Genomic DNA, 12373 nt, shown 5'->3' with positions numbered 1-12373 from the left:
TCGTCCGTTTTTAGGATCCAACCCTTTTCTTGAATCTTCTTCTTAACTGACATATCCATTAAATAAATTGAAATACTGTACTGAGGTAGTCATGTCAATAACGCAAAATCGAAGCGAAAAAGACAGGGAAGGTATAGCTGAAGATCCTTCCCTTTCAGCTGATAATAAAGCGGATGCCTATTTATCCAACGCATATGATATTGAAGTTGGTGTAAATGCCGTTGATGGTGACAGAGCCCCGGATACCATTTATGATGTTATTCCCGAAGGAGTCAATCCTGCTTTAGTAAGGGAAGAAAGGGTACATAGAGGATTAAAGCAAAGGCATATTCAAGTGAGTGTAACATTCTCGGCTATTTAGACCTTTTTCATTACGATTTCAATTGAATATGATTCCAGCGACATTATGCTGATATCGATTGATTAATTTGATAGATGATTGCACTTGCAGGAGCGATCGGAACTGGTCTATTCCTTGGATCTGGAAAATCCATTCGACGAGCTGGACCAGTTGGTACACTAATTGGATACGGTATTGTCGGTACGCTGGTCATGTCAGTCATGGGATGTTTGGCGGAATTATCAGCATTGGCTCCCATTTCTGGTGCCTTCGTTCGACAATCTGAATTCTTCTTCGATCCAGCACTTGCTTTCGCCATAGGATGGTGTTGTTTTTATGGTTCAGTTGTATCTGTGCCCGCTGAGTGGTCGGCAGTTGCTGTCATCATGACCTATTGGACGGATTTGAGTCCAGCCATTTGGATTGCTATCTGTATTTGTAAGTACTCTTCTTTGATAATAAGTCAAAACATCCGGCTCATTCTATCATTCATAATAGTCATCACATTCATGACCAACTTATTCCTTATTCGAATCTACGGAGAAGTCGAACTCATCTGTGCGATGCTCAAGATTTTGTTAATCCTTGGTCTTATCCTTTTCGGTTTGATCTACGATTTGGGAGGAATTCCAGGTACAGATAGAATTGGATTTGCATACTGGAAGGATCCTGGAGTATTCGGTGAAGGTTATTATTACACTGGCACGGCTGGTGGTCGATTCGTAAGCCCTTAAATCTCTACTATGACAGATGGGCTACAGCTGACTTCCTCATTATAGTGTGGTTTCTGGCTTACATTGATCAACGCCGTATACGCTTTCTCCGGTGTCGAATCCCTTGCAATCGCAGCAGCAGAAACCAAGAACCCTCGAAGAAATGTACCTAAAGCTGCTAAACACGTTTTCATTCGAGTTTTCGTTTTCTACCTCGTCACCCTGTTCATTGTCGGTTTAATTGTACCTTATAACGATAAAAACCTACTTCAATCGACAGGTACAGCTGCATCTTCACCATTCGTCATTGCTGCTCAACGTGCTGGAGTCAAAGTATTACCTTCAATCATCAATGCAGTTATCATCACTTCCGCTTGGTCGTCTGGTAATCACGGTATGTTAGTTGGATCAAGGTCACTCTACGCCCTTGCATTGGATGGTAAAGCTCCTAAGATCTTCACTAGAGTATCAAGATATGGTATACCTTATTTGGCAGTACTTTTCCAAGGTGCTTTCCAATTGTTGGCTTTCATGTCTTTGAATAACGGAGCAGCAACTGTATTCAATTGGATGACAAATATCAATTCATCTTCAACTTTGTGTATTTGGATAGTTATTGGATTCATCAATTTGAGAGTACGACAAGGTATGAAAGCTCAAGGTATTGCTCAAACCAAATTACCTTGGTCAGCTCCTCTTCAACCTTACATCTCTCATTATACCATTTGGGGATCTTTCATAGTTCTCATAACAGGTGGATTTTACTCTTTCGTAAGTTTGCTTTATCTCCATCATCCCATTGATACTAAACTGATCAATGTTTTGCGGTCATTCAGCTACCCGGAAATTGGGATGTCTCGGATTTCTTCTCAAGTTATTTCTCAGTCATCTTCATGATCGTTTTCTACTTCGGGTATAAATTAGTGAAAAAGACCAAGATTGTACCCCTCACTGAAATACCTGTTGGTCAATTCATTGCTATTGCAGACGCCAATCCAGAGGAAGAAGCTAAACCAGCTAAAGGTCCTTGGAGCTGGTTCGCCAAATTCTGGTGGGATTAAACATATACGATGTCACAGAGGAAGGAAATACAAACGGTTTTCGGTTACAATTTGTTCAAAATACGAATCTTGCTAAGATTGGGTTATAAATATATATGTGTATATAAGGATATAGAGTTGTCCATTATCATACGTTGTTCAGCATATTAAAAATGCATTGAGACATGATTTTCATGACGGGATCTACACCGATACATGACGCCAAGAGAAATCTAACCACGTGCCTTTTACCTTTGTCATTGATGAATTAGTGAAATTCGATAGCATTTTAACCTTTCAATTCACAAATCATATGTTGATAATATCGTTGCCGAGTAGTTAGAAGGGGGAAACTGCAGTCCCGTCCTCTTATTCATCCTGTGCCCTTGTTCCGTCATCGACTCTCGTTCTGATATAGAAAGACAGGTCAAGTTTTCAGAATACATTTGGACCGACGCGACTGGATAAAAAGTCTCCAATTTCAAAACGTGCGCGCTGCTTCATTTTATCTTCTCATCCCGCTTTTACTCTTCTCAAGCTAAAAATTCAAGCATAAAATATGTCAGTCTTGTGACATTGTATCTACTATTTCAACTTTGTATCCGATCACACTGGTCAAGCATTAGCATAGCATAGACATTGATATCCTCAACCTCAGCCTGTTATCGTCAAGAACGCGTCACACTTCACGATCCACTGAATTAATCCTTTGAACCCTGTTCCAACGACCCAAGCGTACACTTTACCAGTAAACTTTAGTACATCGAGCCATACTACTCCCTGGCTCCTCCATCATCTCGACAAACAAGTCAAACACCATCTCTTGCCCAGGTGTTCTACCCGATCAATCCACCTTTGTCAATGCCAACATTGCCCTCACCCGCTTCAACTTCCAGCACGGAGACATCGATCCCTACTCCAGATCAGAGCTATTCCTCGAGGCGTTCTTCAGTAGTCTCACCATATCTTTACTCGTTCTCAATGTCGGAAGACCAAGAAGCTGGAGACGTGTTCTCTCCCACGAGCTCTGGTCCGTTACTCTCGCTCAATGGTGAAGACACTCCCAAAGGTAACGGTAAAGCAACTGTAGCGCCTGTGTCGATAAATCATGGTCTACTGCCTAATGGAATAGCTTCGCCCACTCCATTCTCCCGCCGACGGTCAAATACCGGCAACAGAGCACCAGCACCTCCACCAATCTTTCTACGTAGAGCGACTGGAGTTGAAAACGCAGATCAAGATGAAATAGTTCCTGTACCAGGCTCGGCATCTACTACTAGCTCAATGCCCGACTCTGCTAAAGGGCTAAATATTAGTGGAATGATGATCCCTTCTTTGTCTTCACCTACGGAGATAGAACAAGAAAATTCTCATGGCGGAGAAGAAGGAGATGCTTTACCTGAACTAATGGCATCACCTAGACCTCGTTTGAACTTCAACATGGCAGAAGGTGCACCGGCATCACCAGCTTGGCAATCTATTGAAGCCACGCCTTCTTTGACAGGACTGAATGCTTCGACTTCTTGGGGTAGGAGAACATCTCTAGAAGTACCCTCACCACTTGGGCCAAGAAACAACGAAAGAAGGTTTGACCCTACACCTCAACATGGAATACATGCTAGGAACCTGTCGTTGTTTTTCCCTCAACCCGGAAATCCCATACCACCACGTCCCGATGGAAGTCCCGCTTTGATGGAAAGTCCCGTCCAACTCAATGATAGCATGATACCTAGTGTCGGCGGGGATAGGAACGTCTTTGGAGGAACAGGAAATTGGAGTTTCGGTCAAGCGAGTGCATCGCAGGATGAGAATGGGATGCAGACACCTGACGTCAAGCGAAGCAAGAGGAGAGGTCATCATGTGAGTAGATAAATGCCTTGTGACGATCGATTATTTTTCAGACTGATCAAGAATGTAGCACAAACATTCATTATCACATAACTTCTTCTCTTTCCTCGATCCGACTCAGACGAACCCCTCGCTCGCTGCATCCCCTTCGCCAAAACCACCATCTACCCCAGGCCCCGAGGCGACACCTGCCCCGGTTCCTATGCCATCCTTGGGTGTCTCTGCACTTAGCGCGACTTCACCCACGTTGTCGCCGTTACCTCCCTCAAAATCAGATCCTCGTAAACAATTCTACTTGTCTTTCGCTGTCTTAGAATTCCTCATTGGAGCCGCACTATGGGTTGAAGGGCAGATGTCCGGATGGAGATGTTTGGCTGGTGTCGGATATTTAGTTGTATTTGACGCAATTGGCATAGCGGTGGAAATGGTTGCAAGGAATGAGGGGTCAGGCTATAACACAATACGGCGGCCTTATGGGTGAGTGTATCTTTTGAAGATCGAGCTATTCTGGGCGGTTGAGTTTCGTCTTCCATTGTGATCGATGCTAATACTTTTTTCAGTCCCTCGCGCTACATGTCCTTGTTGTACTTCACTCAATCCCTTTTCTTGGTCTTCGCAGCTGTATATATCGCGAAGGAAGCGATAGAGCAAGTGATCCTGGGCGCCGGAGCCCACGATCACTCTGGCGGTGGACATGGTCATGGTGAATCTGCTATCGAGGGAGACGAGAGGTGAGTTGACCTGCTGAACTAAGGCAATGAAGAGGATTGTACTAATTTGGATGAGCAGAGATTTTCCCCATTTCTTGCTAGCTTGTGCAGCTATAGCCAGTACGTTCGCCGGCGGAGCTTTGGGAAACCATGGAAAGCTGGTTGATGGTAGGTTTACTACATACACACATACTAGAAGAAGGACTGGCAGCTGATCTCATGGCCTTTCACATAGCTGTTGGAACATTGTTTCTCACATCAAATTACCTTTCGATGCCCATTGTCTCACAATTTGCCCCTTTGTTGGCCAACCCTTTCACTCTGACCATTGCTGGTAGCAGTGCAGGTATAGTAGTTAGCAGTCTACTTGTACATCCGTGAGTAAATTTTCGATATGTATCACGACTGATGGTACCTCGAGCTCCGAGTTGACTTCCACGTGACAGGTCGGCACTTCACTCTCTCGATTCCTTCATCTCCCTCATCCTTACCATACTCACATGTGCTCTTTCTTACCCTCCTACTATCGCCTTTGCTCATGTCTTACTACAAACCGCACCATCAGCTTCTCAAACTCAGATGCTCTCTTTACGGAAAGCCTTGAAGGAAATCAAGGAAGATCGTAGGGTTATTGGGTTGGGTACAATGAGAGTGTGGGCAATCACAGCAGGGAAAGGATCTTTTGAGGACAGATATCCTCCAACTCCATCACATTCTCAAACGAATTCATTAACATCTTCACCTAATTTCGATTCTGGTAAATTCTTCTCGCCGCCAACAACGCCATCACGCAAACAATCTTTTGATGTACCCAATCATATGAACTATCCCTCACCATATGGCAATCTGTCCACCAAACAAATCGGAGATGATGGAGCTCCATTGGTAGTCACTTTGACTGTACATGTCCATCCAGATTCATCTGATAAAGATATATTGAATATAACGAAATTCAGTTATTTAAAGATTGAAAATGCTATTTCTAGTAATCCGGGTGGACTTGGTATTGCGAAAAGAGATGGAGAAGTGTCTATAGCCATCAAGAGAGGTTGGGAAGGATTAGAAGATGGTTAGACTGATAGATGGATAGGAAACATATCATGTGTATATGTAAAGGATGTACTTGTTGTTTTCTCTTCTAATTTGCTTCCGGCGGGCACCTCACTAAGAACCATTCTTGTCCTCTATCGTCCGGCTTTGGTGCTTTCGAACATCCATCATGGCCTCTACTCAGACACTTTCACTCCACCATTTTTAGCCCATGCTTCAGTTATGGTAAAGTGATTGAACAAGGAAGTATCATCTCGAGAACTTTGTAGAGCGTATAAAGCATCATGACGAAGTCGAAGAAGATCAATTCGACGTAGATGCTGGAGACAACAAAGTTGGCGAAGATGCACAAGAACGATTTTGAACAGATATTTCAGGAATCGAAAACTCACGACTCTATCGCATAATTGGCGGAAGATTGAGTCGCGCATGTCGTACAAAGTCAATGGCGTATCGTACTGACGTGAAATCAATCAAAAATCATGTTCAGTAGAAAGCTTCTTTGAAAAAAAACAATTCGCTTACTTCGGCTACTTTACCTTGGTCAAGTACTAAAATTCTGTCGTAATAAGCCACTGTTTGAAGTCTGTGAGCTATAGATATTAACTAATAGGAATCACTCGGTCAGCCAAGCCACTGGGAAAACAAGATATATAACAAATTCCACCTCACCGTTACGCCTTGCAAATGATTTTGAATAATTCGCTGTATCAGAGCGTCGGTTTCAGGATCAACAGATGAAGTGGCTTCGTCAAGTAATAAAATCTTTGTACCTCTTGCTAAAGCTCGAATGAATGCCACTAATCAGGAATAGTTTGATTTAGCGTGTGTTTATCGGAACTTAAATAAAGCTGGATACTTGTAACTTACGAAGTTGTTTTTCACCTGCACTATAATTACTTCCTTCAAAATTAACTTGAGAATCAAGTTTAAATTTTTCTTTAATCGATTTTGAAGAAGGTAATAATGAATCTGATTGAATTAAATTTAAAAGTGAATTTAAATATTCATCCGAATGAATTCCTGTTGGATCTAAATTATTTCGAATTGTACCTTGAAATAAAAAAGCATCTTGTGGTATAATTCCAATTCTTTCTCTTACCTATATGTATACCGAAAAGATCTCATCAACTTTTATCTTTATGACTTTTAAATATGGACTTACTGTATCTATACCAATTTCATTTAAATTTTTTTCATCAACTATTACTTGACCTTTTATATCCGTCATTCGCATAATAGCATTAATCAAACTACTTTTACCTGCACCTGTTCTTCCTATTACACCTACTTTTTCACCTGCTTCAATATTGAAATTTAATCCCTTTAATACCCATGGACTGAATTCAGAATATCTTAATGATAAATTACGAAATTTCATCTCTCCTTTGATAGGCCAGGAGTTTTCAGGTGGATCTTTAGGAAGATAAGCAGATGGTTCAGATGGTAAAGTTGTGTAATGTAATATTCGCTCAGCGTTGTTCTAGATCATCAAGTCAGTGATATATAGTGCGATGACAAGGCGTAGTGTAAAGAGGGGGAATACCAGATGTCACGGATGCCGTAGAGCATGCTAAAACGCTTACCATCTCCAGTTCGACTTGAGCATATAATGACACCAAGTTTGAAAATAGTTGAGCAGCCGATAAGGCGTAAGAAAAGACCACCCCGAATGAAGCTGCATCGACGGTGTTCCGAAATAAAATACCAAATATTGCGATGAGCTGAATTCCATGGAAAAATCAGCTTTATTGATGTTGGCTTGTAAGAATCAAGCTCACCAATACCAACAAATTTGAGGATAAGTCAAGTCGTACACCGAGCCATCTGGCAACAGGCGTAAGTAAGGCTATGTGAAGCGGTGGGTGGGTTATTCATGACTTACCGCTGGATGACGAGCTAAGAAGCCAATTGTCTTTCAGTAGTGTCATACTTGGGTTTGTCGTTCTAGCCGATATCACTTTACCGTCAAGATATACGCTCGCTAAAGAGAATGTTTAAAGTGAGATTATCAGAACTCTTCAAGCCACATCCTAGACCCTTCGGAGTACTCACCCCTTCGATGTTGATCGCTTTCTGTAACCTATCTTCGAACGTTTCTTGCTTTCCAAAAGCTCGAATTACCGATAATCCAGAGAGCTATCAAACAATATCTGGTCAATTGGATAGACAGACCTTGAAACAGCAAATTCGTATCTATTGGGTAAGCTTACCTGTTCACCAAACGAACTGTGTATCTGAGATCTGGTTATAGAGTCTATTCGCTTGATTTCTCTTGAGGTTTGACGATAATATGACCCAGCAAGCCACTACAAACTTTTGAGAAATGTCTTAGTGGAAGGAGTTCTCGTGAACTCACATAGAAAAGGACCAAAGGTATAAAGGCGATGCCTAGGTATGGGTAGGTATAGAGGATCAATCCGAATGTTCCTACTGCTGCAAGAGCGTTACTGTCATAGAATAGTCAGTTCAAGTGGTAATCCAGTCAATAATTTGAGAATATATATACACTAGTAAAGTTTCCCAAGAGAAAGCCATTCTATCATCGAGCATCTCGACATCTATGAAGTATTATCAGCTGGTAGGACAGGATAGGATAACAAGCTCTGTTTCAGCCCCACCTTTTGACAATCTGTTGATGATCCTTCCGCTCTGCATAAAGAATGATGGTCGATATTGAGCCACATTATGCGAAGCACTCATCGATAGCTCACCGGTGTTTGGTCGTGCCACTTGACAGGAGCTCTCATCACGTGTTCCCAAGCTCGTTCAAAAAGTCGATAGGAAGCTTTCAGTCCAGCAATAAACATCGTATATGAGGCTCCCCACTAAGATGCACGTTAGGCTCAGTGCCATGATCAAGTCATAAGATCCTCTCACCGTGAATAAACCTATAGATACCCCAAGTGCTGAAATAAGAGCGTAAGTGCATGTAGGCTTAAGATAGAGGTAAATTATCGACTCACCAGCATATATACCCATATATCCACCTTGTCCTAAATCAAATTTATTGGCAGACCACCAACCAAGCCATAAACTATTACCTACTGTTGCGGCTTGAGTCAAAAGTAACATAATACCAAATGCAATGGGCCAAAAAGTCGTTCCCATTGCTTTAAAGTATGTGGTGTAGACTTTCCAAGGTATAGAGCCAATCTGTCGATCCTCGTCCATCCCATCCGTGACTTGATTGACTTGATTTTTCTCCTTATCAACTTTCTCATAAGTGGCTTTAGCCTTGACAGGCTTAATAGACGGAGAAGACGGGTTATGAAGAGAGCCAGAAATGAATGACTTGAAAGGTCCTTCTTGATTCTTCAAATACTATACCATTTAAGAAGTTCAGCATTCTCATGAGTACGAATATGATAACATGATGATTCCTACCTGGTATGTACCCTTCTGTACAATTTTACCTTGTCCTGAGGCATCGCAATCCATGACCAATACCAAATCTGCATGTGGTAATATGTCCATTTGATGGGTTACTATAATTCTCGTACGACCTACCAACGGTCCACCAAGTATACATTCTTTTAAAATGTGATGAGATACATTCGCATCTACAGCTGAAAGGGGATCGTCCATAATCACGATCGATGATTGACTGTAAGCAGCTCGGGCAAGTGATAATCTTTGTCTTTGACCGCCTGATAATAGAAGACCTTTTTCACCAACATTGCTCCTATCCGCTGGTAAAGATAAGCGTCCTCTTGCACACAGATTCCAATGAGTGAAGAAAACAAGATAAAAACCCACAGCTCACCGTTGGCCATTTCTTCTACTTCATTCTTCAATGCACATGCATTGATGACGATTCGGAGCCTTTCATAGTCAATTTCTCTCGAAGTGGCGGAGAAAGTGATGTTGTCTCGAATACTACCTGAATGGATCCAGGCTTGTTGTGGGACTTTTTTAAAGATATTATAAGTGTTATATGCACACCAATTTCATTGGAGAAATGTCGTGATGAGCAACATTGAGAAATCACTTCACGTACCATTGCTGACAGATCCTCCGAAAATGGTGTGACCAAACAATTGACGCATATCTCCAATCATGGAGGAGACCAGAGCTGATTTTCCACTACCTACTCTCCCTATTATACACACCAACGAGCCTGCCACAGGGTGAGTCGTCAGTGGAACCATGTGCGAATGTCACGAACAGATATGCCACCGACTCACCGCGAGGAATCTTTAAGTCTATACCTCTCAATGCGAATGGTTCGCTGTTACTGGTAGATCGCTTTTCCTCATTTCTTTCTGCGGGGGGCATCGACTGCATCGATGCATTGATTACTGGTAGACTTTCGTGTTGAAAATCTCCTACAACGTCGATAGCATATCTTGATTTATCTACTATGTTAAGCTTCGGGGGTATTTCTTCGGATTGGAGCAAAGCTCCGATTCGGCCTGTAAGTGATAATCAGTTTAACAGCAAGTGTATTGACTTAGTTTGAGATGACATATCGGTATTGAGTACTCACGTATACCTACCAAAGCATCACTAACAGCTGTAAAGCACATAGGTAAAAAGGATATCGGAGTCTTTAGTACGTTAAAATACTGTAAACCTGAAAAAATCACTGCTGGATTGAGTTCATGGCCACTTAGACCATACGTGACCAAAGTCACTAAGCATTATCAATAGCATATTAGATATAATTGAATTTAAGGGTTATTGATAGAACATACTCACAAACGGCAGCTAGAGTAGGTATGACAGCCATCGTAGCATTCATTGTAGCTCTATTGAATCCATTCTGTCTCAAGTAGATCAATTCATTCTTTCTTAAATCGGTTACTTTTTCGGAGAAGAAATTGACATATGAAAATAATTTGACTGAACGGATTGAAGTTATTGTTTCTGATAATACTCGAACTCTGGAATCTACATATTTCAGTTGATGTTGTCGAGTATAAATCATTCGCTTGAACATGTATGCTAGATCAGTCAAGATGCTTAGTCGTATTCGATGAGGAAAAAGAAGAAGCATAGTTTACCTTGTAGAGGACCTGCTAATGTCAATACCTTTATTTTGGATACATGAGTGAAAAGAAATGAATATTGAAGAAAGGAAAACTTACAGCTAATCCAACTAAAGCTGAATATCCTAATGTCCAAATCAATAAACCTAAACCAACTGCGATTTGCATTGGCTGAACAATCAAATCAAGAGTCATTGGGGCGGAGAAATCCTGCATTAATTGACAATCAGTAAGACGTCGTTGCTATCTGCATGATTTTTCTTGCTATTTAAAGGACTAACTAGGAAAGAAGCATCTGCCGAAACCATTGTAGTCAATTTTCCACTTGTAAATTCAACTTTTGATCGACTCGATAGTTTCCTACCGATACCCGCAAGTTCTTCTCAGTATTTATAGATTGGTATCAATCTGATTCCTTGTTCATGTGACGACTTACAAAGATTTTCTCCCGATCAAGTCGATCAACTAACATCAAATTCATTAGCTTTGACAATGCTGTTCAGCATGAGCAGACTAACAGCAGCTCGCATTTTGAAACCAATTACACTGCCTCTTTGTAAAGCTTGATATGAGAATAGACTTGCACTTTGAACCATAATGAATAAGCCAAATGCGAGACCAATAATATACCCGATAGATTTAGGTGATTCTTTAGATGGATCTTGATGAAAATTGTGCGAGAGAATAAGTTGATCAATCAGGAGCTTTGTTATAAGCGGTGCGGTGATCTGTAATGCAGCTAGGATCTTTATCAATCACCAGCAATCTTGCAAAAGACCATTCTGACCTCACCTGCTAAGCCTTTGAAAATAACTGCTTTCCACCATTCCCACCAGATTGTCATATACATAGCTTTCAATAAACTGGGTCGGTTATTGATCTCAGCCGCTTGTGACTCATGGTGAATATCACTGGTAGAGCTGGAAAGTGTGCTATTAGGACCGCCATGAATATTCGTCAACTCTGATCGATGTGTATTAGCAGGATGTGTTGATTCTAATTTGATAGAAGGGTTTTGAACAGAATACCCGTCCACTGTATCGAGAACGGCGATACTATCTCTTGAGTATCGAAACTCATTCTGCTTAATGGGACGGTTCTCATGGCCTTTTTCACTTTGTTCATTGGAAGCCTCCCTAGTGGTTGAGGAATTCTGCTCGTTAAGATGTTGTTGAAGTTTATCTGCCACCTAAATACCAAATTTGAATATCATTCCATGATAAGGGGCAGCAATACATAAAGATATGTCTAATCCAACAGAGTGAATAATGTACTTACATTCTTACATTCCAAATCGTTTGTCAGCACCCAGAGATCTAAAGAAGCGAAAAGATCAGTCGGTAACTATAATTTCTCTTCAGATATGACGAGAAAAGCCAGTTGCTGAGCTCACCTTCAGCTTCTAGAGGTCTTGAGTATCCCGCTCGCATAATGGGAGTTACCCAATGAAAGAAAATTCGGGAGAGCAAGCTGGCTTTGCCTTCTGGCAAAATTTGATCCCCGTATATCCCTTGGAGGGCTGGTATAGGCCGATAAAATGGTATCGACATTGTGAGATACCATATACCGTGATTCAATTCGCCCAGAAAATCAAGTGACAGACTCTGTTAGCGATGATAATCGATGCAGTTATGAAGAAACCGCGAGAGAATACAAATTACTGCAAGTATATGCATATACT

At 41.5% G+C, this 12373-nt stretch overlaps 3 protein-coding genes across 3 annotated transcripts; 2 read left to right on the top strand and 1 right to left on the bottom strand.

Moving 5' to 3' along the window:
* Positions 1–91: 91 nt before the first annotated feature.
* On the top strand, positions 92–2114 carry I206_106371 (uncharacterized protein; the record flags this gene model as incomplete). The annotated part of the gene is made up of 5 exons (XM_019158868.1): positions 92–334; positions 436–778; positions 839–1062; positions 1120–1824; positions 1890–2114. 5 exons carry the CDS (start codon positions 92–94, stop codon positions 2112–2114), a joined length of 1740 nt encoding a protein of 579 aa, XP_019008006.1.
* Positions 2115–2954: 840 nt separating this feature from the next.
* On the top strand, positions 2955–5725 carry I206_106370 (uncharacterized protein; the record flags this gene model as incomplete). Its single annotated transcript, XM_070203303.1, has 6 exons — positions 2955–3953; positions 4012–4418; positions 4502–4672; positions 4731–4819; positions 4887–5028; positions 5098–5725. The coding sequence occupies 6 exons, from the start codon at positions 2955–2957 to the stop codon at positions 5723–5725; spliced, it is 2436 nt and encodes an 811-aa protein (XP_070059404.1).
* A 152-nt stretch (positions 5726–5877) lies between these two features.
* On the bottom strand, positions 5878–12242 carry I206_106369 (uncharacterized protein; the record flags this gene model as incomplete). Its single annotated transcript, XM_070203302.1, has 32 exons — positions 5878–6021; positions 6094–6159; positions 6227–6307; positions 6374–6501; positions 6572–6803; positions 6867–7184; positions 7288–7425; positions 7483–7528; positions 7587–7600; positions 7668–7685; positions 7757–7840; positions 7915–8010; positions 8061–8151; positions 8211–8262; positions 8323–8353; positions 8416–8529; positions 8582–8610; positions 8668–9025; positions 9089–9393; positions 9468–9611; positions 9702–9821; positions 9889–10116; positions 10191–10337; positions 10403–10648; positions 10708–10735; positions 10792–10902; positions 10974–11052; positions 11129–11157; positions 11211–11431; positions 11485–11881; positions 11971–12008; positions 12086–12242. 32 exons carry the CDS (start codon positions 12240–12242, stop codon positions 5878–5880), a joined length of 4290 nt encoding a protein of 1429 aa, XP_070059403.1.
* Between the last annotated feature and the right edge of the window lie 131 nt (positions 12243–12373).

This window comes from Kwoniella pini, chromosome 9, assembly GCF_000512605.2.
Source record: "Kwoniella pini CBS 10737 chromosome 9, complete sequence".
Lineage (NCBI taxonomy): Eukaryota > Fungi > Basidiomycota > Tremellomycetes > Tremellales > Cryptococcaceae > Kwoniella > Kwoniella pini.
Note: the sequence above shows the minus strand (reverse complement) of the source record. Positions and strands in the feature narration are given on the sequence as shown.